At 59.5% G+C, this 25,591-nt stretch overlaps 3 protein-coding genes across 7 annotated transcripts; 1 reads left to right on the top strand and 2 right to left on the bottom strand.

Moving 5' to 3' along the window:
* Positions 1-1,331: 1,331 nt before the first annotated feature.
* MTG1 (mitochondrial ribosome associated GTPase 1) lies at positions 1,332-16,037 on the top strand. Of its 5 annotated transcripts, none has more exons than XM_080822296.1 (11): positions 1,363-1,554; positions 2,621-2,687; positions 5,261-5,369; positions 7,585-7,665; positions 8,195-8,251; positions 8,587-8,677; positions 10,031-10,092; positions 10,574-10,670; positions 10,910-10,991; positions 14,882-14,994; positions 15,382-16,037. In XM_080822296.1, exons 1-11 carry the CDS (start codon positions 1,443-1,445, stop codon positions 15,513-15,515), a joined length of 1,005 nt encoding a protein of 334 aa, XP_080678422.1. In that variant the 5' UTR covers positions 1,363-1,442; the 3' UTR covers positions 15,516-16,037. The 5 variants fall into 5 exon arrangements, 4 of the variants coding, with proteins under 4 accessions (XP_080678422.1, XP_080678423.1, XP_080678424.1 ...); XM_080822297.1 differs by having other exon boundaries at positions 1,364-1,554; positions 5,261-5,363; XM_080822298.1 differs by lacking the exon at positions 1,363-1,554 and adding an exon at positions 2,178-2,362 and having other exon boundaries at positions 2,621-2,685; positions 5,259-5,363.
* A 2,330-nt stretch (positions 16,038-18,367) lies between these two features.
* SPRN (shadow of prion protein) lies at positions 18,368-20,069 on the bottom strand. The gene is made up of 2 exons (XM_080822300.1): positions 19,978-20,069; positions 18,368-18,950 (listed from the first exon to the last, which is right to left on the bottom strand). Exon 2 carries the CDS (start codon positions 18,933-18,935, stop codon positions 18,504-18,506), a length of 432 nt encoding a protein of 143 aa, XP_080678426.1. The 5' UTR covers positions 18,936-18,950; positions 19,978-20,069; the 3' UTR covers positions 18,368-18,503.
* Positions 20,070-23,734: 3,665 nt separating this feature from the next.
* LOC308355405 (olfactory receptor 226-like) lies at positions 23,735-24,652 on the bottom strand (the record flags this gene model as incomplete). The annotated part of the gene is made up of 1 exon (XM_080823618.1): positions 23,735-24,652. One exon carries the CDS (start codon positions 24,650-24,652, stop codon positions 23,735-23,737), a length of 918 nt encoding a protein of 305 aa, XP_080679744.1.
* Between the last annotated feature and the right edge of the window lie 939 nt (positions 24,653-25,591).

Here is a 25,591-nt window from a genome sequence, read left to right as displayed (position 1 = left end):
CGACAGGGTTTTGTTTCAGGTTCGTGGTCCCAGGGCTCTGAGAGATGCCGCTCCCCTTGGCGATCTGTGTTGTTGACCTCCAAGGTTTCTTCAAGCTGCATGCCTTGGGGGACATTTCTTGTACCCCAGGTGACAAAGGTGAGCAGGGCACCTGCTGCCCTCTTGGTGGGAGGGCTGCTCTGTGAGGCGGGGCTGGGGGCTGCGTCCTCATCCTCATTCTCATCTGGTGTCTTACTCCTCCCCTGAGTCCATCATCTCGGTCAGGGAGCCGCCTGGGAGGGCTTACCTCCCGCAGTCCCGGGAATGCTTAGTGCTGAGATGGTCACAATAGGGACATTTTTGTGCTGAGAATTCAAGCGTGTTTGGGATTTTAGCAGCTTGTTCCAGAAATTCCATTAGAGTAACTCTTGTACTCAACGTGTGCTGCGTAGTCGCTGGGACTCAGAACTAAAGCTAAAACCTGACACTACACAGAGTACCGGACCGCAGGAACCCTGGCTCCGTCTATTGACAGTGCAGCAGAACTGCCGTCAGCGTTTCCGAAGGCTTTGTTTAAAAAGTGGCATATTTGAAAAAGAAAAGGGCGATATTACATATATAGACTACATTTATTTTTTTTTAAAGATTTTATTTATTTATTTAACAGACAGAGATCACAAGTAGGCAGAGAAGCAGGCAGAGAGAGAGGAGGAAGCAGGCTCCTTGCTGAGCAGAGAGCCTGATGTGGGGCTTGATCCCAGAACCCTGGGATCATGACCTGAGCTGAAGGCAGAGGCTTTAACCCACTGAGCCACCCAGGTGCCCTATAGACTACATTTAAAGTATTTGAACATTTTAACCAACTAGTAAAAAGGGGACTGCTGGAAAAAAAAGGGGGGGGGACTGCTGAGTTGTGTTACACTTATACTCAGAATACACTCGAGGAGAAACTAGAAATTTTAAAATGTAGTTAACGTTAATATGTCTATGAATTCCTTAAAAAAAAAAAAATTCCATGGGGGCACCTGGGGGGCTCCGTGGGTTAAGCCTCTGTCTTGTGCTCAGGTCATGATCCCAGGGTCTTGGGATCGAGCCCCGCATCAGGCTCTCTGCTCAGCGGGGATCCTGCTTCCTCCTCTCTCTCTGCCTGCCTCTCTGCCTACTTGTGATCTCTGTCTGTCAAATAAATAAATAAAATCTTAAAAAAAAAAAAAATTCCATGAACTGAGGACCCCTGGGAAGTCCCTGGCCTGCACAAGGTCCCAGGTCGGCTGGTAGCCCCGCCCCCGCGGCCCCGCCCCCCCGCGCCGCCGAAGGCATCTAGTGCGCACGCGCGAGTCGCCAGCGGGGAGGGGGGGGCGCCTCCTGAAGCGCCGGAACCGCAGGGCGGGGGCGTGGGCCGGCGGGGAGGTCCGTCGCCGGAGCGGTCCCCCTGCGCCGCGCTGTGCTGGGGACACGGCGCCATGCGGGCGGCCTTGCACGCGCTCTGCGGCGCCGCCGGGGCCGCCTGGCGAGAGAGCTTCCCGCTGGGCGGTCGGGACGTGGCGCGCTGGTTCCCGGGACACATGGCCAAGGGTGAGGCGGGGGCGGCGCCGGGGTCCGTCCGCCCGCGACTGCGTCGCCCGCGTCCCCAGCACCGTTCGCCGGCGGGCTGAGCGCGCGTGGGGCGGGCGGCGGCGGGGGACGGCAGGGGTGCCCCGGGGTGGCCCCGGGTCCCCGCAGGTCCCTTCGCCGCCGTATTTCCCGCAGCCTCCGTCTCCACCCGGGGACGCGTTCCGGCTCGGACGTTGGGGACGAAGGGCAGTGGCCGCGGCGGGTCCCCTCCGAGCCGCGTGGTCACCGCAGCACGCTGACCGCGCGGGGGCCTCGCCGTCCCGCCAGGCCGCCCGAGGAGGCCCTTCCTGGCCTCAGGCCGGTCGGGGAGCCCTCGGCGTCCGCGCCGCTGCCTTCCGCGCTCGGGCGCCCGCGGTGCACGGGGCCGGGGGCCGCGGCCGTGCGTGTCCCGAGGTCGGCTCCGGCTCGCGCGGGGCGCGCGGGGGGCGCGTGCGGTGCTCCAGGGCGCTCGCGGGGCCCCGGCGTGGCGGCGTGAGGGGCGCCGAGCGGCGCCGGCCCCGCGGCTTTGCGCGTGTGGTTCCCGGGGCCGCGGCAGGGGCTCGGGGGTCCCGGGGCAGCAGCGCCGCCGTGCGGCGTGGAGGCCCGGCGCGCCGCGGAGGTTAAGTACCGCGGGGGGCCCTGCGGGGGCCTGGGGCGCAGACGTGCTGCTGCCCCTCGGGCGGGGCCTCGGCCCTTCCCGGAGACGCCGCCGGTGAGCGTGGAGGAGGCCCTCGCGAGCACTTGTCCGTCGCGGCGGCTCAGGACACGTCCTCGGGGGATTCTTTCCTAGGTGGTCATTCGTGGCCGCGGGATTAAACCTGGCCTGTTTATTATTATGTTTTAAAGATTTTGTTTCTTTACTGGAGAGTGAGAGACGGCATGAGAAGGGAGACGGGCAGAGGGAGAAGCAGAGAGCCGGGGGCCGGAGCCTGGGGACTCCGGGATCCTGGCCTGAGCTGAAGGCAGTCGCGTCACCAGCTGAGCCGCCCAGGCGCCCCTCACACCTGCCCTGTTTAAACCCAGGAGGCACCCTTCTTCTGTTTTCCAGGGCTGAAGAAGATGCAGAGCAGCCTGAAGTTGGTGGACTGTATCATCGAGGTCCACGACGCCCGGATATCCTTCAGGGGCTGTGATCCTGTGACCTGTAAAAAGAAATGCGTGTATGTTGGGTCTCTGTCCCTGTCTCTGGCACGTAGCTCTTAAAGCCCTGGGTATTTCCTAAGGGATGAGAGGGATAAAGGTGTCTGTCGATGGGGTGACTTTGGAAAAGCCACTAAGTCACTTAGGTTTGAGGGTTGGTTGCCGGTGAAACAGTCCTGCCCTTGGAGGAGTGGAGCTTTCAGTTCCGCCCCCTGGACCCACTGACCCATTGGCCGATGGCCAGTGATTTAATTAATCAGCCCTGTAGAATGAAGCCTCAGTTAAGACCTAAAAAGACAAGGTTTGGAGATCGTCTGGGTTGGCAAACATGGATATAGAGGGAGAGGAGCATGTTTATTATTTAAAAAAAAAAAAAGATTTTATTTAGAAGGGGGGTGTGGCACACATGCAAGTATGGGACTGGGAGAGGGAGGGGAATTTCAAGCCGACTCTGCACTGAGTGGTGAGCCTGATACGGGGACTGAGCCACCCAGGTGGCCTGAGTGGTACAGGTAGAGCACGGAGGCTCTGTGCTCCGTCCTGCATAACACAGCCTTGTGTGGATGTGGCTATCTGGCTGTTCCTGAGTTGTCATTTTATAACGAGCCAGTAATCTCGTAAGTAAAGTTTTCTCTGAGTTCCGTGAGCCACTCTGGCAAACTAACTGAATCCAAGGAGGGGGTCGTGGGTCAGAAGCACAGGTGATGGCCTGGACTGTGATAGGCACCTTGGGGGCATGTGTGGGCCTCAGCCCTTAGCCTGTGGGATCTGGCTCTTTCTCCATGTAGATAGTGTTAGAGTTGAGTTGAATTATAGGACATGCAGCCGGTGTCACAGAGTTGCTTATGTTGTGAGCCCCCTTGCTCCCAACTCTCCCAGAACTGGGTGCACGCAGAACCGTAGTGGTAAGAGGAGGCCCTTTGTCCTGGGTCGCATGGGGCTCAGGCAGCAGGAGGCATTCCTGGTGTTACTTGGTCTGGGTCTACCTCCTCTTCCTGTCTCTGCTCTGGTCTCCTGTACTGGGCTGGTGCCCTCGCCTCTCAGTTACTGGCACTTGAAGCAGTGATTCTCAGCTCTCATTACATGTTAGGGTTTCTCCAGCAGGCTTTAAAGAATCCTGGTCTGGGCCCCTTTCCAGACCAGTTAACCAGCATCTCCGGCGTGGGGTCCAGGCCTGTGTCTTTTGACACTCTGCATTGGTGCGTAGGGCAGCATCTTTGCTCTGACCTCTGCCTGGCACACGCAGACCTTCCAGTCCAGTCCAGCAGTGGGGTCTCTGGGTGAGGTATGCAAGCTTCACGTAAGCGTGCCGGCCAGTGGGATTTTCCTCTGGGCCTGAGGCGTGCGTTGGCAAGATCCGGGAATCTTGTTTAGTAACAAATGTACTTTTCAGACCTTGTGTTCATTGTATTGGAGTATGTTTGGGTTCTCTTTGTGTGACGAAGGTGTTGCTGTGAGAGTTGTTACCAGCTCAGGGATGTCAGATGAGGGACCGTTTTCACTATTTCAGACTCTGGAACTTTTGTAATAAGATGTCAAGTTTATTTACTGTAGGCTAAATCTGTCAGTTTACAGGATATCCCATGCTGGGCAGAAGTGTTTGCTGGCAGTCATATGTTTGACAAAACATATGTTAGCAAAAACAACAAAGCTATAGTTGCTACTGTGCAGTGAGTGGACATCTGTCCTTTTGGTTTCTAGACCTCTGTCTTTTTCGCCAGGACATGGCAAGGAGCCCTAGGCTGCGTTAGGGACCCTGGGATGGAGTCTGGGCTTTTGCTGTTGGCTTAACCCTTGAGCAAAGAGTGAGATTTGTGGGAAGTCCTTTTGTGTGGGTGAGGGCACAGCCCTTAACAGGTGTCCAGACCCAGGGTGTGCTGGAGGCCTTGGGGATCTCACACCTGGACTCAGTAGGAGATGGAACAGCGGTAGTGTCTGAGTGTTCAGAGGATAACTAGGGGCCGTCCTTCTGCCCGTGTTAGGGTCCCATGAGGTGGGACCTGTCCTGATTCCTTAAGGGTCCCTGGCTGAGGGCGGAAGGGCCTGACAGTGCTGGCGAGGAGGCAGAACCTTCAGGGATGGTTTCCAGGGGGGACCCTCATCTCCTTGGCAGTCACCAGAGGGTGGCAGCAGTGGGAGGTAAACTGGTTAGGGCATTACTGGCTGCACTGTAGGGTGGTCACATCATTCATTTTGGACTTCTGCACCTTGGCAGCTAAACAAAGAGCCAGTTATGAAGCCCTCCACTGAGCTTTGCCTTCTGTCTGTGCCCCATCATTCCTGTTCGGGAAGGCAAGCGGGAGCCGCTGTCCTGCATGTCTGCGGTGGGAACGTGGTGGCGACAAGGTGTCCTTCTCCCCAGCTGGCGGGGAGTGTGAGGAGTGTGGGGCTGGGCTGGCTGGCAGGGCTGAGACTGGGCTTCCTGCTCTGCTCAGTCCCTTCTACAGATTTCATTCTGAAGATGGTGTCAGTCTGGGTGACGAGGTGGATGAGATAAATTAATGGGCTGGGAAAGCACTGATGGGATTTTTCCTTAATTTTACCACATTCCACTTTCAGGCCGCAATCCTCTGTTTCAGGAAACTCTTGGGCTTAAGCCGCACGTGCTGGTCCTCAACAAAATGGACTTGGCGGATCTGAAGCAGCAGCAGGTGAAGGTGCCCGTGCGGGCGCGGTCCGCGTCTGGGATTGCAGACACGCGCGGGGTTGGTTCACCCAGACAGGCTTGCTTCGGCAAACAGCACTTTGTTTGCAGAGGTATTCCCACGTGATTTCTCAGAATGACAAGCCTCCCTCTATGTTTATGGTCCAAAAGACCAAGGTGTGCCTCTCCCATGGGACGTGGCCAGGCTGTGGGGCTGGAGTCCTGTGCCCCACCGTGTGGCCTCTGTCCCATCTGGCAGGGAGCACTTGACATGTGGCTCCTGTCGCAGCTGCGACGTTCACAGTTTACATCATTTTGATGAGCTACCTTTCAGTGGCTGTGTGAGGCCAGTGGCCACAGGCTCAGGCCACAGGTACTGACCTGGAGGTCTCCTGTGATGGCCGCACTTGCCCCAGGCGCCCACACCAGCCGGCCAGCCCCGCATAGCCACTGAGCTGGAAACTAGAAGGGTGGGGAGGCCCAAAGGAACTTCTTCAAAGCAGGCAGGATCGGGGACACGAGGCACCAGGTGACCGAGGGCAGGGCTTTCCCCCGTGTTGCAGAAGTTCGAGAAACATGGAGGTCTGGACATGTTGTTTTCAAGCACTCTCCTCTGCTCTTCCTGCCCAAAGGGCTGGCGCCAAAGCCTTGTGGGTCGCAGCCTGGCTGCTGTCAGGGTGTCAGTGGTGCAGTTCGCTCTTTGTTTCCAGAATGTTGTTTAGGTTTCTTTTCTTGTTTTTAAAAAGCATTGTTTCTTTTTTCTTTCCTTTCGTTTACTTATTTGAGAGAGACAGAGATCACAAGCGGGGTTGGGGGTGGAGAAGCAGAGGGAGAAGCAGGTTTCCCATTGAGGAGGGAGCCGATGTGGGACTTGATCCCAGGACCCTGAGATCATGACCTGAGCCAAAACCAAGAGTCAGACGCTCAACAGACCGAGACCCCCAGGTGCCCCTTGGTTCAGGTTTCCTCGTTGATCGTGGCATGTTTGAGTTACGTAAGCCCCAGCCACAAGCCTCTGTCTCAAGGTTTCCAGGGAGACATCCAACCCGGAAGCCACCAGAGTTCTGTTCGTTGAGAATCCAAGCAGCAGTGACCCCTCACCCAGGTGCAGGCACCTGGGGTCATTTCAAGCCTTCCTGCTGTGCAGATCAGGCAGCTCAGGCCCTCTAGGCGCTGGGTGTCTGTGGGTCTCAGTGCATGTGCACATGTAGTCATTTAATCACAAGCTTTGCTTTTATTGGTTGAGATTTGAGTTTTAATCAGTGATTGCTTCTGCCCTTAAATGCTAATTTCTGTAGAGTGCTGGGCACTGATGTGACCTACTGTAGGAGCGCAGTGGGGTCTCCCCGGGCTGGGAGCTGTTCTCAGGCGCTGCTGTGGCAGAGGTCCTGGAGAGGAGGGGTGGAGCCCCGAGTGGACGCCCCTTGTGTCTGCCTCGAGTGCTGGGTCATCACACCGTTGTGAATTTATGTACTTCAGAGCGTGGCTTTAAATGTGTCTGCCGTGGCCTGTGTCTTAGCCTGCATCATCCAACAAATAACTAAAATCAGACCCGAACTAGTGAGTGAGCTTTTGTTCATTTAGGCATCAACCGTATGTTTAGGTCGGTAGCTGATCAAACGTCATCATACTGGTTTAAAAAACAGGGTTCCTACACGGGTTTTGCTTAATGCTGAGGCCGGTAACTTCATATTAGCCTTAGGTTACCTGTGGGCTTTTAGAACATCAGATATGTTCTGTGATTGGATTTGGGTCACGCCTCAGTTTCCGGGGGGGTGGGGGGAGTGTGGGCAGAACACTCAGGTGTAATAGGCTGTTTGCTGCTGGAAGTGGCCCCTTGCACACGAAGGTCCTGAGTCCCAAGAGGCAGTTGATGTCTGTGCTGAACCCTCATCCCCGCTGGAGCCTGGAGTACAAGGGCCCCTGACTGGGACACCTCCCTCCCGCCCTCCCAGGGGCTCCTAACCCTAACCCTCACCCTCACCCTCCCAGGGCCTCCCGCGCCCGCACCGCCTGCCCCTCACCACCCCCCCCCACCCCCCCCCACCCCCCCCCCCCCGCAGCCTGATCGTCTCCAGATCCTGTGGCGGTGGCTCCGAGCCAGGGAACAGCCTGGCCTGGGGCGGGGGCGGGGGTGGGGTCGGGGTCAATCTCAGGTCCTTGGATTTTAGCATAGTATACCACCCATGTTTGCATTTAGTATATAAAATGGAAATATTCTCTTTCAGAAAATTATACAACACTTAGAAGGAGAAGGCCTAAAAAATGTCGTTTTCACCAACTGTGTAAAGGATGAGAATATCAAGCAGGTAGGCACCCCTCTGTTTCACACTCCAGTGCTTTCGCTTAAATACATTCAAGAAATCCTACAGGTTATTTCATGCTCTCATAAGAAGCAGAGTTTTGAGACAGTCCAGGGTTTGCTGGGGGCCTGGGGGCACGCTCCTCTCTGGGCGAGAGCAGGTGGGCTCTGGGCAGCCTGTGATGGTCTGAGGGGTGCGGTGCGGCTGTCGCGAGCACTCGGGGCCGTAGCTCCCACAGGCTTCTGGACGGTCTGGGGCCTTGTGTCTGCAGCCATATTTGGAGGATCATTTCACTGGTTGGTAGGCAGCTTGGCTGGAGTGGCTGCAGTCAGAGCTGTCGCCCTCTGGGGGACTGACCCACTCACTGATGGTAGAGGGACAGGACGGGGCACAGGTCAGCGCGTCCCTCCCTCCCTGGGCCCCAGCACACTCTGAATCCTAATGTGGACAGCCCTGCTTCCCTGATGCTGGACCTGGGCGGACGCCACCCCGGAAGTCCAGAAAAAGCCAGTGTCTGGGTGTTTGTGCTTTGCAGATCATACCGCTGGTCAGAGGACTGGTTGAGGGCAGCTACCGCTATCATCGAGGAGAGGTTGGTTGTGGAGCCTGGGGCTGGCCGTGGGCTGGTGCCTCCTGCTGAGGGGTCAAGGCTCAGTGTCTAGCAGTGGCTGAGCAGTCCTTGTGCTGGGCCACGACCCCTTGGGGTTCTCTCTCTGCTGCTGCAGGGGGGCAGCAGGGGCAGCTGCCCTGTGTGTGCTTTCTCGCAGCAGGAAGGGTGGGGTGGCGCTGCTGAAGCGGACGGGGCCTCCACCCTGGTCTTCCTTCCCCTGAACACAAACCTGGGCTTGTGGGGCCCCCAGCATGGGCCACAGGAGGCCGTGGGTGGTCTGGGTGGACCCCTGAGTCCCTGCTCTTGTGCCTTGGCAGAACCTGGAGTACTGTGCCATGGTGATTGGGATCCCCAACGTGGGCAAGTCCTCACTCATCAACGCACTCAGGAGACAGCACCTCGGGAAAGGTCCTGCCTTTGCTGCTGTGGGCCCTTCGTCCCCCCGGCGAGCAGTTGTCTCAGTCCTGACAACAGACAACACTGCCATAGCCAGAGCATCACGGCCCCTTGGGGTTGTCTGTGCCCTGAAAGGACCCAGTGAAGTGTCCGATGTGAGGTTAAGTGGTGACACAGAGTCATCCTGTTACCCATTTTATACTGAATGTATTTTCTTTCCTGAACGCGAAATGTTGGTGTTTGACGCGGGGATGACTTTTCTACTCTCCGGTGGTCTTGTCCTCACCGAGGTCTCAGGCCGCCACTGCACACAGGCAGGAGACATTTGGTGAGGGCCCCCTCTCCAGCTGGAAATCTGCCTCCTCCCGGCTCGGGAATGGCCTCCGGGAGCTCCCAGGCGCCTCCTGACTGTGCTCGCCCGGTGTTAGGGTTGTGCAGATGCGCCTGTTATGCTCGCTCGCTCGCTGTGCTTCTGTTGCGCTCAGGGTTTTCAGGGTTAACGCCGGGACCGTGCTAGCCTTGCTCTCCAGACCTGTCACGAGCCCGCTGCCCGTGCACGGACCCCAAGCCTGATGTAGCTGAACCGTTAGTTTGCAGGTGGTGTTTTCGGTGCTCATTGCAGACTTGCCAAACCGTCTGTTCTTTTAAGTTTATTTTTTTAAATTATGGCTTTTAAAAACATTGTGCCATTAAGTATATTCAGTGCTGTCCATCCATCCCACTATTCTAGACTTTTCCATTGTTTCCAGCTGGAAGTCTTTAAACAAACCCTAACCGGCACTGGGCACCAGTAATGTGCTTTCTGTCTGGACCTCACATGTGTGCAGTCAGCGGTAGTGGTCAGCATAATGTCCTCGGGTCCGTCCTGCGGCTGCCGAAGGACTTCCTTTTCAAGGCTGAGTAATACTCCGTTGGGTTTCTGGACCACAATTTGCTTTTCCACGCACGACTGGCAGACACGTGGATCTCTTTACTCTTGAACTGACTGGGTACCTTGGACAGGAACTCAGCTCATAGGCCTGTTGCGGGCACTGCTGTGGGGTCGGACTTGCAGGGTGCAGGGTTGGCGTCGGGCATGGGGTCAGGTCCTGGAGGCAGCAGCTGGCGTGCTGACATGAGAGCTCTGTTGGGACCTTCACGGTCAGGTGCTTGCCTGCTGGTCCCTGGGCAGGTCTTGGAGCATCTTTCTAGGTGTTGGGAAGAAGTTTTGGTAGAAGAGTCACTGCTGTGAGCTGGTTTGGAGTTGACTCGAGCCCAAGCCCCTGTGGGCCATCGTAGGGTTCTGTGTGTATCATTTCTTACCCTGTAGCCTGTGTGCCAGGCTTTGTGTGTGACTACCTTTGATGGCCCGTTTCCATCCTGCAGGAAAAGCTACCAGGGTCGGCGGCGAGCCCGGGATCACCAGAGCTGTGATGTCCAGAATTCAGGTAGGGTGCTCGGCTGCCGGGTCTCGAGTGCCGCGCACACATGCCCGGTACTTCCCGAGGGCTGTGGGGCGGCCTGCCTGTCTTCTCCACTCTGCTCCCCCTGAGTGCTCGCCACGCGCCACACACTGAGGGCCCTTACAGCAAACCCGGGGGGAGGGCGCGCTCTCACCCCTGTTTTATGGAGGAGGGAGCCGAGCACCTGCCCAAGGTCACACCGTGGCCTGTTCTCCCAGGCTTAGCTCAGCCTGTCCACACGCGCCCTTTACGCCCTGGGAGGAGAACCTATTGCCCGGATTTATTCTCCAAACTCAGTGGGAACTGATGGTGTGGGGAAGCCGAGAGCTTCCTGAAAAGGACGAACCCTCCGGGACGGGGCCCCAGAACCTCCTCGGAACCCTAGAACCTAGCAGCCTGGCTCTAGGGGCCACCCAGCAGAGCATCTGGAGGGGATGGCTGGCCCAACCGCCCTCTGTGTCTACAGGTGTGTGACCGGCCACTGATGTTCCTGCTGGACACTCCCGGGGTGCTGTCCCCTCGGATTGAGAGTGTGGAGATGGGCCTGAAGCTGGCCCTTTGCGGTGAGTCGGGGCCCCCCTGGCGCCCCTCCTGCCGCCGGGCCTCACGGGTTGTGCCTGCTCTAAGTGGGCCGCCTGACGAGGGCCAGCCTCTGCTCCTACCCCGCAGACCGCGGCCTGGAGAGCTTAGCGCTGAGGCAGGGCTGCCAGGAGCCGCAGCGTCACAGGCTGAGCAGGGAGGGGGCGCTTGAGTGCCAATGCCGGGCGGGTCTGCGGGGCTCACCCTGGCCTCCTGGTTCCAGGAACCGTGCTGGACCACCTGGTGGGGGAGGAGACCCTGGCCGACTACCTTCTCTACACCCTCAACAGGCACCAGCTCTTTGGGTGAGTGCAGGGTCGGGGGCTGGGCGGGCTGTCCTCTCTCATCCTGGACAGATGTCATTAAGGAAAACAGCAGCATTCACGTGTTCTTAGAGAAATTCTGCACATCCTGTGCACTGTGACACGTTTGACTCTTACACAGTCAAGAAAACACCCAATTTCTCGCGCTCTTTGGGGATGGCTCCTCCCTACCCTCCCTGCTCCCATTTTATAGACGGTCTCCTGACCCCGCCTGCCGCAGCTGGTGGCCATCTGCCTTCTGTCCTATCCTCGAATGTCCTAGGAATGGAGTCCCACGGTGTGGTTCCCTGTGCTTGACAAGATAGCTCCCAGACTGCTCCGTGTCGCGCCGCGTGTCGCTCCTTCCTGGCGGCTGCCGCACCGTGTTCTCTGGTACAGACTGATGCACCTGTTTGTTCTTGCCAGGGAGTGTGCGGGGAGCTGGGAGTCCCGTGGACGTCCTGTGTCGCGTTGAGGACCTCAGTCCCCCGGACACTTGTCAGTTTTACTGAGTTCTATCGAGAGCTTTCGGTCACGGTGACTTTCTCCGTTGTCTTTCTGTCTTTTCGTTCACTGATTACTGTTCCATCTTCCCTGTTTCCTTCTTTCTGCTTTGCCGGCTTTCCTTCTGTTTCTGCCAGCAGGTGCCGAGAGAAGGTACTGAAGTCTCCGCCTGTGGCTGGTCTGTCTGTCTGTCCTTGCGGATCTGTGTGTCTGCTCCACACACTCCGAAGCTGTGTTGGGAGGGGCAGGGGACAGTCTGTGGGTCCTCGTGTCCCCTGACTTGATGCGCTCGTCGCCCAGAAGGGCCGTCTTGGTCCTGGCGGTTCTCTCTGCTCAGACATCTGCCTCGTCTGGCAGGGACGCGGTGACCCTGGCCTTCTCCTGTCACTTTGTGCTTTAATTGTGTCTTTATGTTAAAAATGTGCTTCTCACAGCCTGCGTACAGTGAGGTCTTTTTTCTTATTCAATCTGACCATTTCTGTTTTTTACTTTCGGTCTTTGCACTATTTACATGTAATGTGATTATTGTTGTCAGGTTGAATTTGTCATCTTATGGGGGCAACTGGGTGGCTCAGTCAGTAAGCATCTGGCTTTTGGCTCAGATCATGATCCCGGGGTCCTGGGATCGAGCCCTGCGTGGGGCTCCCTGCTCGGCGGGAGGCCTGCTTCCCCCTCTGTCTGCTGCCCCCCTGCTTTGCTCTCTCTTTCACACTCTCTCAAATAAATAAAACTTTTTTTTTTTAAAGATTTTATTTATTTATGACAGAGATAGCGAGAGAGGGAACACAAACGGGCAGAGGGAGAGAGAGAAGCAGGCTCCCACCAAGCAGGGAGCCTGATGCGGGGCTCGATCCCAGAATCCTGGGATCATGACCTGAGACGAAGGCAGACGCCTGATGATTCAGCCACCCAGGTGCCCCTCAAATAAATAAAATCTTAAAAAACCCAAATTTGTTGTCTTGCTGTTCGTTCCAACTGTCCCTAGTTCCCTTTCCTCTTGCTTGGCATCCGTCTGCCTCTCTCCCTCCCTCTGTCCCTCTCTTGGATGAATTGGACGTTACGATGTCCCTCTGTCCCCTCTGTCAGCTTGTTGTCTGTGACTCCTAAAGGGGTTGCCTGGGTGTTGGAGGAGCAGCTCTGAGTGACACCAGAGCGTGTCTCGAGTGTGGGCGCGTCTCCGTTCCTCGACGGATCTGTGGCTGTGGCCGCTCCGTGTCTTGCTGGGATGTGTCTTGTAACCCTGAGCTGCACTGTCTGGTTTTTACGGAGACGTCAAGCGTAAGAAACAGACCTTAGCTGTTGATCTGTTGCTTGGTGTTTCGTGGGTGCCGCGCGCTCCCTGGCATAGGTCTGGGCTCCGTGTGCTGCCCTGTGGCGGAGGGTTTCCCGTCCTGCCTCTTGCCGCACGTGTGCTGCTGCTGAACTGTCAGATTTGGGTTGTGCAGAGACGTCTTTCTTTCACATTCATTTTGGAAAGATACTTTCACTGAGTGTGAAAGGCTCGATGGACAGCTGTTTCCAGGACTGGAGAGTGGTCGGCCCCCCCTGTTCTCACCCCTGTTTCTGATGAGCAGTGGGTCAAGTCTGTGTCTGTTCCTCCAGCTGGTTTTGTGACAGCGGCTTCTCGTTTCTTGAGCTGAGAGTTTGTTGTGCTCTCAGATCTGTGGCTCGGTGGCTTTTCTCAGATTTTTGACCACGGTATCTTCCTGTGTGTTCAGCATCTGCCTTCTCCCGTCCTCAGGACTTGCTGCCCGCGCGTTGGCCACGCGCCTGCACCCCTGCATGTTGGACCTGCTGCTCGTGCCCCCCAGTGTGTGTCTCACAGCGCGTGTCACGTCGTCTGTGTTTCTTGAGTTCGTGACACGTGGACCGTGGTTACACAAACCGGTCTGCCATCTCCGCTAACCCTGACGTCTGGGGCAGTTTCGGCGAACGGCTTTTCTCCTCCTGATGAGTCTGTTCCCCACTGTCCGTGCCTCGTGGTAGATGCTTGGCTGCTGGGCGTTTTGAATTCTGTCTCTTTGGGTGATGGGCGTCTTTCAGATCCTGCACAAATCCTTGAGCTTCGCTTGGGACATTGTCTGGAAACAGTTCCTTCCAGGCCTGTGGGTCTGGAGCCATTGCCCCGCGTGGGACGGGGCCCTCCCCTGCCCTGTGTCCCATCCACCCGCTCCTGGCTCTCTGTGAGCGTGGGCCCATGTCCCTCTGCCTTGCTGGGGGTCTCTCCCGGCCTCTGGCTTCGGAGGATTCCCTTTCTCACGTGTGCTGAGCCCTCGTCTGCTAAATATGGAGGCGGCAGAGTTCCGGCATTCTCTCTGTGGGCAGCTCTGCTCTCTCTGTTTCAGCTGGTGGTGTCTCCGCTGTGCAGCCGCCCTCTGGGCCCTGTGGGGTCCCGAGGCACCGAGCAGGACAGTGCCGGGCCCCCCGTTTACACTCTTCGTGGCTGGATGCCCGGTGCCTTGAGAACCGTTTTGTCTTTGGTTGTTTCAGTTCCTGTAACTGTCTTTTGCACGGAGGCAGAATTTCAAAGTAATTTTTTTGCCTCGTTTGTGTGGGAGTCTGTTTGGGCATCTGCAGTCCTGCAGCGTTTCTAGAGAATCTCTGGAGAGTTTCCAGAGTCCCTGCGGGCGGCCACTCCCGGATGTGTTAGTGAGAGTGCTCCCCCGGACAGCTCTCGAGATCGTCAGGACGGAGGGCCTTGACGCCCTCGGAAGCTGCACTTGGGACCTGCGTTCTCAGGGCTCAGACCCCTCTGAGACGGGCGCTCTGATGCCCACGTGGGGCGGGGTCCGGGTCTTACTTTGCTCGCGCCTGAGCCCCGCTCCCCACTGCGGACCGTGGGGCAGATCCACTGTCTCCTCTGACTGGGGGGCGGTCCAGGCTAGAGCTTCCCGGACCCTGGGGTTCGGCAGGTGCTTGGCTGTGGGTGAGGTTTTTCTCCTTCGGCCCTTCAGGGTAGGCCGTGCCGGCCCCGTGCTGGCCTCCCTCGTCGGGCCCAGAGCCGGAGTTGGGTGGGACAGGGAGCTCACGGGGGCCACTGGGCGGTTCTCAGCAGTGGTGGGCACTGTCTGCTGGTCCGCGGGCTGCAGAAAACGCCAGGCACGCCTCTTCCTTCTCCACCGGAGAGAGTGCTGGTGATCCTGGCGCTCCTGGCCTCGTGCGGCTGCCTCCGGTGGCTGGCCGTGCTGACCAAGGGCTCCAGGCCCCAGGCCTGCTCAGGAATGGGGTGGATGTTGCAGCCACGGGCTCCTGTGGGGAAGCTGGCCTTAGGGCACCTGGCCATGGCCGGCCAAGGGCGGGGACTGCGGGAGGGGTCCTTGCTAGAGCTGGGCATGGCCCAGCACAGGTCAGCTCTGGCTGTCCCTCCCTGACTGTGGGTGTGTGTGTAGGTACGTGCAGCACTACGGCCTGGACGGGGCCTGTGATGACATCGCCAGTGTGCTGAAGCGGGTAGCTGTGAGGCTGGGGAAGGCGCAGAAGGTGAAGGTGCTCACAGGCACAGGTGAGACGTGGAGGCCTCAGCCCCGGGCTGGGCGTGGAGCACCAGCCTGTGAAGCGGGCTGCGGCTGTCGGGGAGGACGTGTGGGCACGTGTGGCTGTTCTGGAAACTGAGGTGCCGCAGAGGAGGGGGCTCGGGGTCCAGCCTGGAGAGGAGGGCAGGGTGGCCCTGCCTCGCTCTGGGCACACCCTGTGTCCTACCCCTTGGGAGCCTCCTAAGGTCCAGGTGCCACGGCCCAGACTCCATTTTCTTTCTGAATATGCCCTGGGGCCCAAGCTCCACTGGTTCCCACCGCCAGTCCCTGAGGATGGGCAGGGAGCGGTGCGTCTGAATCCCGGGCCTGCCCTGCACAGAGGGGCCTTCCTCCCCAGACCGTCTTGTTTCCCCCAGGGGACGTGAACGTCATCCAGCCCAACTACCCCGCGGCAGCCCGAGACTTCCTCCGGACCTTCCGCAGTGGACTGCTCGGCCCAGTGATGCTGGACAGGGATGTCCTGAAGAGCCTCCCCTTGGCAGACCCCTGAGTGGGTCCAGCTGGTAGGGGCCTCACCCCAGCCTGGCCCTTGACACCAGAGATTGGGACATTCCCGGCCCTCAGACCCAAGAAGTTGCCGCTGGGACTCCCTTTCCCAGAATCTCCATGCTGGTCCCCGGACAATACTCAGGTCTCGTCTCTAGGAAGGAGCCTGTACCTGCCGCCACCCCACAGCCTGGCCAGCTGCTGGTCCCGGGCACGGTGCCCGGGGTCTGGACATCGGTGCTGCCGACACGGTGGAGCTGTCCCTGTGCGGCTCACGCCTGCTGAGTATCTCTTAGGGAGAAGCTGACTTTTTTTCTGGAGGTGAAAGTGCAGTCTGTAGCTTAAACATTTTAGAAGGCCTGTCTCTGCTGGCGGCCCATTTGTTGTGCACAGGAGCACCGTGGGTCCGCGTGTTATGGCCTGTGTCTCAGCCCGAACGGTCAGGATGTGAGCCGTGTTGTCGGGGCTCTCATGTTAGGTCCTCCTAACGCCTTGGGTCCTGCAATAAAGACGGATCTGTTTGCCAGCAGAGTGTTTATTTCACGACATGACTAAACTGTGCACACAACATGGACAGAGGTTCTAGGAGCCGTGGCAGAACCCACGGACTGTCTGTCCCCAGCTGCGTACGGGCCGCGATGGTCGCTGGTGTGGTCAGTGGAGACTCGAGAGCTTTCCTGCTGCCTCCGAGCACCTTGAAGCCAACAGGTCGGTGGGACTCTTCCCCGGGGAACTTGACCTACCAGCCTGCATTCCAGCAAAGGGCAGAAGAAGGAGGGGGTGGGGTGGACCTGGTGTCCCGTGGGGGCGTGGCCTTCCTGGAAACACCGGCGTCTCCGTGGGGCACCTCCCCTCCTGCAGGTGCCCACTCCCGGAGCACACACACTGGCCTCTCTTGAGGGGACCGGCCCTGGGCACCGTCTGCTTCCCGCTGGAGCCCTGACCAGTAGAGCGGGAAGTACGCCAGCGTGCGGCGGTGCCGAATGCCGGACACACTCCCGGAATCAGGCTGGTGTGTGAGGAAGCTCTTGACTTGGGCGTCCCGTTTCCGCCACCTCCACCACGTGGTGCTGGGCAGGCTGGGCCCTGGCTCCTGGCCCCCCAGGTAGAGCCGAGTCCCTGTGCAAGGCTGTCCTGCTCGCAGGTGTGGCGGCAGGCTGGTCGCACGGCTCCCGAGGCCCCAGGCAGGGCTCCGCCGTGCTGGTCTTTGGTCGCATCAGGTGTGGTCTGGAATGGATGAAGCGGCATCTGGGCCTGCTGTGCCCCGAGAAGGCTGGCGCTGTGGGTACAGGCAGAGCTGTGTCCAGCAGCTCTGCGTCCTGGCCTTTGGAGAGCGATGCTTGGTCCAGGGTTCTGCTGGTAGCCTGGAGACCCTTACCCTAACCAGACCTGTGTGTCAGCTGTGGGAAAGCAGAGTGGGCAGGCCCACCCACCCCCTCCCCCATGGGAGGTGCTGGCATCGGTCAGCTGAGTAGGAAGGCCCCACGGTCCAGGGGCGGGTGTGAGGGCGTATTCTGGGAGGCAGCCCAGCGGCAGGTGAGGCTTTCAGTGAGCACCGAAGGACGGGGCGATCCAGAGGATCTAGGCCTGGGACGTTGTCCTGCTGTGGGATATGGGGTGGAGGAAGTGGTAAAGAGCCAAGGCCCCCAGGGCTTGTGGACCGTGACCCAGGCCTGAGGCTTGAGGGAAACGGGCCTCTGGGCGCCTGAGAAGCAAAGGGCTGGCTTTCTGCAGAGGGTGCTTGGGCGCCAGAGGCAGCCCCTTGCAAGGCCCACCTGGCACTTCCTTAGAGGCCTCTCTGGGGGTCTGTCCTGTCCCCAGCACAGCCTCAGATGCTCAGACAGGTGTTGCCGGGGGTTCGGCTTCTGGGGGCCTTGCTTTGCTGAGCCCGAGCACTCTCGCGTCTGGCTGTGCCTGCCGGGTGCTGGGCCTGGCCGCCGTCCGCCTCCAGGGACCTGCCTCGTGGCTGTGCTGGTTGCTGGTTCCGATTTGAGATCGGGCCGGCCGCATTCACACCCCCCCTTCCCCAGGAGGCCGCCTGCTGCAGATCTGCCCGAAACACAGCTGGCTGTCCTGGGAGGGGTCTTCAGCGGGAGCGGCTGTGCGGTCCCTGAGGACCAGCGAGCACTGATTCCAGAATGTGAACCTAAACCTTAAAGGAAAGGAAAAGCTCTTGAAAGTTAAACAATGTGGTTTTTTCCCCCCAAAATAGGTCCCAAGAAGAGTTGAGTGAGTTGTTTCAAGTGGGAGCAAAGTGGCCCCAAGGGGTCCATGGTCTTGAGAGTGTCCAGGGAGGGGGCACGTCTCTGGGCCCAGGGGTGGGCTGGCAAGGCTCTGGGGCAGTTGCTGTAGCAGGGATGCCCTGGGAATTATCCAGGGACCCATGATGGGCACGTGTGGGCCCCGAAATCCCCAGACTGCCTTTTGCGGACAGGTGGTAGGCACACGAGAACCTGTGAGAGAAACCTCTTCTTCCCCAGAGCCACTAGGCCTTTGGTCCGTACTGGCTGCTGCTGTGGGGGAGGGCCACAGTGTCCTCAGGGCCCACCTCTTGGCTTGGTGGTCAGCACTGTCCACACCCCTCCGGGGTCCAGGATGGGGTCAGGGGAGCCGGAATGGCTTGAACATCCTGGTTTGGCACATCTCTCTGGGCAGCTGGGGAGAGATGCTGGACTGCTGGTCCCGATGGCAGCACAGGCACCGCCTTTCTGGCTGGGGAGGACCCTGACCTGGCGGTAGGTGGGGCATCCTGGAGCTGATGGGCCCTGGGCCTCCGGTATCGTGAGGAATGGGGAGGCTGGGGAGGGACTTGGGCAGGGCCGTGAGCAGGAGGCCGCCTCTGGGTGAGAGGTGGAACAGGGCTCCCTGGTTCAGAGGCGGTGGGCAGCGGTGGGAAGGGGGTGCTCAGCGGCTGCAGGTCTCTGGGGCAGGCTGGAGAGGCCTGCCCGAGGGCACTGGCTGGTGGCCAGATCTTGCCCTAACCCGGCAGGGCCTAGGGCCGCAGCAGCCCCAGGGCGCCAAGAGCGCCGCCCAGCAGCAGGCAGAGGTGGGGGCTGCTGGTGGGCCCCGCGCCCGAAGTCCACGCCCGGTAGCTGTAGACTCCTTGGCCCGTCCGGTTGCCACCTGGTCCCGCGTCCTCGTCCTCCAGGTCGTATTCCCCCGGGCCCGTGGCCCTTCTCCAGCCGGAGCCCGCTGCCAGGCCCGCGGCCGCCCCCGCCGCCCCCGCCGCCGCCACGCGCAGGGAGGAGCCTCCGTAGCGGGGCACCGGCCTCACGCGCACCCTCGGGGCCCCGCGCGCGCTTCCGCGCAACCCTCCCCTGGCGCTGCCGCGAGCCCCTCCACGGCCACCCTTGGCCGCACCGCTGTCGCAGAGGAAGGTGGCGGCTAGTAGCAGAGCCCAGCATGTCGCGGCCGTCCAGTTCATCTTTGTGGAGCAAACCTGCGGTAGAACGGGGAAAGGACCTCAGCTTCGGGGAGATCAGGGGACCAGGGGCCTTGGAGCCAGGGGCTTAGGGACCAGGCGACTCAGGGCCTGGGGACAAGGGCTCAGGGGCTCGGGGACAGCGGGCTCAGGGCCTGGACACAGGGGCTAGGGGACCAGCGGGCTCAGGGCTTGGGGACAGGAGACTGGCATTTGGCAGTACAGGGGGCCCCCAGCATCTGGAGGACGACTGGCTCAGAGCTGGGGCGGGCTGGGAGGGTAGCGTTCCGGCCTAGACAGAGGGTGGGAGTCTTGTTCAGGAACCAGGAAGGGGTCACCTGGAGGGTGAGAGGGTTGAGCACCTCGGGGTTATTCTGTGCCTGGGGCTGGAGTGGGTGCAAAGAACGGAGGGTGGTGAACTCCCTGCGGTGGGGCGCTGAGCCCTGGGGGAGGGGACCCCATATCCTGCGCTGCCCTGGGACGACCGACCCAAGCCTCCACGGCTTGGGACAAGAGGCCACACTGGGGTGGGGGATGTACTTGAAGGACACAGTCTCAGGGACCGAGGGTCCCCAAGGACCCAGATCACCGTCTGGAGAAAGGACCAAGCGTGTGCCTCTGTCAGGCTCTTCCGGCCCGGCCCTTCGGGGCAGCGCGCACAGCGCGCAGACCCAGAGCCGGTGGTGGGGGGGGGGTCCTGGTCTCACCGCCGGCGCGGGCCGGCGCAGGGACTCGCGGCGGTGACACAGTGCAGACCCCGCCCCCGCAGGCCGGGACCCAGGGCACAGGTCCCTCCCGCCCCACCCGCGCACCACGCTCCACCCCTCCACCCCCACCCCCCACCCCCCACCCCCGACCGCTCGGCCGAGCAGCTGGGGCGGGGGACCGGGACGCGACGCAGGGCCGAATCCGGGCGCGGGGGATCCGGGTAGCGGCTCGACCCTCCTCCCAGGGCCTCCGGTCGTCACGCGGCGCCTGCATCCCCAGCCCCGCAGGTGCCCGCCCCAGCCTTCCGGAGCGCCCGGATCCCGCGGTCCGGCCTTACCCGCCGCGGGCTTCTGTCGGAACCGCGGGCCCGAGCGGCTGCTCCAGGGACCCCGGCGGGGCGGGAGGGAGCGGGCTGCGGCGGAGACCCTGCACCCGAGCGCGGAGTCTGGGTGTTGCGCGAGGCCTCCGCCCTAGGATTGGGGGCGGGCAGACGCGGAGGCTCATCCCCCGGGAGACGGGAAGGGAGGAGAAAGAGGCAGTCTGAGAGGAGCGCGCAGCCCCTCTCCCTTCCCGGCACCTCACCCTCGCCGCACCCGGTCCTAACTGCCACCCCACCGCGCCGGCCGCCCACCCCATCTCCTGCTTCCACTCGCGTCCACGCCACTCTGTCTCCGTCCCCCAGTGGGCACACAACCCCGCCCCGTTTCTCCCGCACCCAGCACCCCACCCCCTCCATCCTCACTCCACCCCTCCTACTCCCGCTCCCTCGCACACTCCACCCCTCTCCCACCCTCCTCACCCTCTCTGGTTCCCCATCTTCATCCCTGCCCCAGGCGATGTGTCCCGGACTGGCCACAGACTGCTGGGGCAGCCCCAGAGCCCTAGATCCTGCTGTCCGGTGCTCCTCACTGGGAGGCGCCTGGAGGAGAGGGTGGTTATCCAGGGCCCTCGGGTATCCAGAAGGGAGATAATGGGTGACCTTCTAACCGTCCTGCAGTGCCACCGCTCAGATCCCTCAGGGAGCCCTCCCGGTGGCCACTCCACAGCAAGGTGCCCCAGCCAGCCAGCCTTCCCAGTCCTTGCTGGATATGACCCTGGGACTCCTCGGCGTGGCGCCATCTTGCTCTCCACCTTTGTGGGTACCCCACCCAGCCACTCGGCCTGGGGACACCCAGCTCTCCTGATGGCTCTCGGGGTGGACTGCAGGACCTCCTCAACCGTGACCTGACAGGACCAGTTTGTTGGTGTGACATGACCTCTCTCAGCTTCCATCAGACCCTCTCGATTCCCAGAGGCTCCGAACCGCTGCTCCACGCACAGTCCTGGCCCCCCAATTCTTGTATTGAAGGCCTGACCCCAGGACCTCAGAATGTGACTGTATTTGGACACGGGGTCTTTACGGAGGTAATTAAGGTAGAGTGAGATTAGGAGGGCAGGCCCTGATCTAATCTGACTGCTGTCCTTACAAGAAGAGGACATCAGGAGACAGACAAGAACAGGGACAGCCACGTGGGGACCAGGGAGAAGGCAGCCATCTGTGAGCCAAGGTGAGAGGCCTCAGAAGGAGCCAGCCCTGCGCACACGCTGTCCCAGACTTCCAGCCTCCAGAACCATGAGAAAATGAGCTTCTAGTGTTAAGCCATCCCAACTATGGCGCTCTGTTACGGCGGCCTGGGGAAAGTCATAGAGAGCCTGAGGGTTTCTAAAGTCCATATGGAAAAGTAAAAGAAGTACTCATGTAAGTCATTTTGAAAAACAAGATCAAAGAAGAAGGACGCCCTGTCAGATACTAAGACGCTGTAAAAGGTCACGGCAATAAGACCGCTAGTCTGGGCAAGAAACGGCCGCGCAGGCAAACCAGGATCGCTAACAGACTCACGGAGGAACACACACGTGCCGACAGGAATAGCACGACACAGAGAGGGTGATGGAGAGTGGGAAATGAAAGAACCAAACGGAAATTCTAGAACTGAAAAGACACACTTAAAAGCGCAGGTTAGAGTTGGCCAGGGACGGTTAGGAGACACCCAGAAGAAAGCCCGGAGAGAAAGCAACACAACAGGCTGCTGGTGCACAGGGGAGGCTGCCGCAGGCCCGCCCCACACGGACCCCACGGGGACCCCATGTGGACGTGGGGAACTGTGGGAGGCCACACAGTAGCTTAAGAGAGAACCAAACCAGCCCCTGACTCGCGCCTCCTTGAAACCTAAGGGTTAAAGCAATCCTGTGGTTTATAAGTTGAGGTGCTCGAGAATGGGCCTGTGCCATGGGTCTCACGCTCTCCTGCGCGACCACCCTCTGGGGCTTATCTGGAACAGGACATGCAGGCCTAAAGCCGTGAATCGGTAACTTGACTTGCTGTCCCTGCAGGGGCCATAAACTGCACCTGATGCCCTTTGGCCCTTCTCTGTCTACTTATCTATAGGGAACTCATCTTCGAGCAGCCCTCTTGGCGTCAGGATGTTTGCACATGAGCCTTAAGAAACCTTCTAAGGGGAACCTGTGGAAACTATTCTAAGAATGCAATGGATCACTGCTTCCTTGTGATTGTCTCTGTACAATACTTATACCAGAGCACTCTTCTGAATAAACTGGCATTGCTTGGACATCATCCACTTTGCCCCTCCTGTCCCCATCTCTTTGTGTCTCGTCTTCATTTCACCATCCTCTTACCCTCTCGACCCTGGTCGTGTTGTCGCGCCGGCCGCGACAGGGAACCAAAGGAGAGCAGTGGAGGGCTGGGGCAGAGGCAGTGTTTAGGGGCACATGCTGAACATTTTCAAAAACTGTTGAGGCAAGACACAATTCTGGAAACATCACACACTCCAGACGCGATAAATACAAAGAAAAGCACGCCCTGGGGACCAGGCACCACACTTCTTGTCAGAAGACCTTGAAAGCTTCCAGAAGTAGGGGAAACCCAGTTACCTAAAAGGAGTAAAAACAAGCTGACTTCTCCACAGATGTAGGGAGCAGCTGACAACCCAGAAGTGTGGTTTACAGAGCTGACGACAGCAGTGGTCAGAAGCCAAGAGGCACAGAAAGTGTCACACAAGCAGCCAGACGGAAGGGAGGCTGACACAGCTCTGCTGCCATCAGACCGAGCGGACTTGAAGCTTATGGAGGAAGGCAGAAGTGTTACTGGAGACAAAGAGTAACACTTCTTAAGGACAAAAGGTTAAATTTAGGAAGACAACACCGTGCTAAATTTCATGTACTTAATGACATAACCTCAAAATAATAAAGCAACACAGTAAGAGAACATTTACAGCACCAAGTCATCCCCATGAATTTAAAACTCTCAATGCCGAGCAACCCGGCACACCTGCAGATACATGCGTACTGTCCCAGGGCGCACACCAAGCACGTCGCACCCGGGGCCATGGCAGGGGAGGGCTTGGAGCGTGGGAAGCCATGGGACCGGGTCAGAACCACTCGCCCTGACCAGGGACAGCAGCCCAGTAAGAAGGAAGGTGCTGGATCAACCCAATTTGTGCCACTAAGTGCCAGAGAACAAAGAAAAGGCAGAAAAGCCAAGTACGGGGGTGCCGTCTACTCGCCGGACCCACCAAGTTTTAAGTCAGTGACATCCCTGTTTCTGAGGGAAGGTGGCGAGTGTGTGGACTACGGCACCGTCTGGCCTCGCCCAGACACTTCATTCACCGTCCGGCCAGCCGAGGTTGGTTGCTTAGGCAATGGAGGCCATCCAGGTGGGCTCAGGAACAGGGCGGGTAGGGCCCAGGAGGGCCGGGCAGCGGGGCTGGCCACCACGGAAACTGGCCCCGTCCCAGGTGGTGAAGGGAGTGACAGTGAAGCGGAGCCTTCCTGTGAGCTGGGGTCTGTGCTCCGCCCGGGCTAAGGGCCCTGCTGGGGAGCTGTTCCCCCTCAGGTGCTGATGGGAGAGGTGGCGGGAAGTTCCGGCTTTACTCCGCTTGTCCAGATGCTCTCATGGGCACCCTGGGTTCTTGGCAGCTCTGGCTCAGAGTGAGAGAGCTGTGGGCTGCCTGGTGGCGGGCCGGAGGCTGTGAGCCGACGAGAGGAGGGGCGTTAGGCAGCTCTGCCTCCTTAGAGGGTGCTCAGGAGGGACCAGGGGCTCAGAGGAGTTTGATCAGAGCCTCCCTGATGTCTCGATTCCGCAGGCAGTAGATGATGGGGTTGAGCAGTGGCGTCACAACTGAGTAGATCACGGACACCAGCTTGTTGATGTCGAAGGAGCTGGCAGCGTGAGGCCGGGCGTACATGAAAATGGTGGTGGTGTAGAAGGTGGCCACCACCACCAGGTGGGAGGCACAGGTGGAGAAGGCTTTCCGGCGGCCGGCCCAGCCCGGGATCCTCAGCACTGTGACCAGGATGTGTGCATAGGAGACCACGGTCACCAGCAGGGAGGTTGCGAGCACAGCCAGGGCTGCCACGAAGTCCAGGACTTCGATGGTAGTGGTGTCAGAGCAGGAGAGCTGCAGCAGGGGTGAGATGTCGCAGAAGAAGTGGTTGAGGACATTGGGGCCACAGAACCTGAGGCGGGAGATGAGAGCCATGGAAACGAAAGAGGCCAGGAAGCCGCCCAGCCAGGCGCTGAGGGCCAGGCAGAGACAGAGCTGCCAGTTCATGGTGGCTGGGTAGTGCAGCGGGCGACAGACGGCCAGGTACCGGTCACAGGCCATGGTGGCCAGGAGGAAGCACTCGGAGGAGCCGAGCGAGAGGAAGAGAAACAGCTGGGTGAGGCATCCTGAGAAGGAGATGGTCCTCACCCGTGCCAGGAGGCCAGCCAGCAGCTTGGGGACGGTGACTGAGGTGTAGAGGGTCTCCAGCACGGACAGGTTGGCCAGGAAGAAGTACATGGGCGTGTGCAGTTGCTGGCTGGCTCGGATGGTCACCACGATGACCAGGTTCTCCAGGATGGTCACCAGGTAGATCGTGAGGAATAACCCGGGAAGCAGCCCCCGAAGGTGGCACAGCTCTGGGAACCCCAGCAAGACGAATTCCGTTACCAGGGTCTCAGCGGAGTGGTTCATCGCCCTCCCTGGCGGGGAGGTCTCTTCTGGGCCCCCTGGAACAGCAGAGAGACGCGAGTGTGCTATGTCCGCTCTCCAAGGTGCTGCCCTACTGACCTGTCACCCCCACCCCCAGTCCAACCTGCAGTTTCCCAGATCTAGCACCCAGCAGAGGGGCCTTGGGTGCAGATACTCTCCCTCCCGATTTCCTACAGAAGCCTGCAGGCGTAGGCTCTTCCTAGCGCCCCCCTCCCCCGGTACAGGGCCAGGTGTGTGTGCATGCACGTGCGTACATATGCACGAATGCCCATCCTTCCAGGTGCGCTCACACCCCTCCAGGTGTGCACTTCTTACACACTCCCAGGTGTGCACCCCCTCCATATCTCCTCTGCAGGTGCATACATACTTCCACACACACACACACCTAGGTGTGCACAACACACACAGCAAGAGACAAGACCCATTCTGCCCACTGTGTCTCCTCGGGCTGTGTCCCTGGGTACTTTCCTGGCCTCGTCCAGGTCTCCGTCCAGAAGAATGCTCCTTGTTGTTCCTGCCTGGGGAAGGACACCACTTCCGTCTGACCGCCAGTGAGCTCTCTAGGGCTGAGCCAAGCTGCCAGGGTATTTGCAGAAGGGAGGGAGGCTCATCCCCAGCTCTGATGTCCTCAAGTAGACCATGCCTGAGCCAGCCTGAGGTTTTTTTTTTTTTCATTTTATTATTTATTATTTATTTATTTATTTGACAGAGAGAGACCACAAGTAGGCAGAGAGGCAGGCAGAGAGAGGGGGAAGCAGGCTCCCCGCTAAGCAGAGAGCCCGATGTGGGGCTTGATCCCAGGACCCTGAGATCATGACCTGAGCCGGAGGCAGAGGCTTTCACCCACTGAGCCACCCAAGCGCCCCCAGCCTGAGGTCTTTAACCTGTGTTTTCCGAGCAGCACAATGGCTGTTTGGGGGA

This window comes from Martes martes (genome assembly GCF_963455335.1).
Source record: "Martes martes genome assembly, chromosome: 14".
In the NCBI taxonomy this organism is placed as follows: domain Eukaryota; kingdom Metazoa; phylum Chordata; class Mammalia; order Carnivora; family Mustelidae; genus Martes; species Martes martes.
The sequence above is the reverse complement of the archived record's forward strand: the minus strand, read 5'-3'. Positions and strand labels throughout refer to the sequence as shown.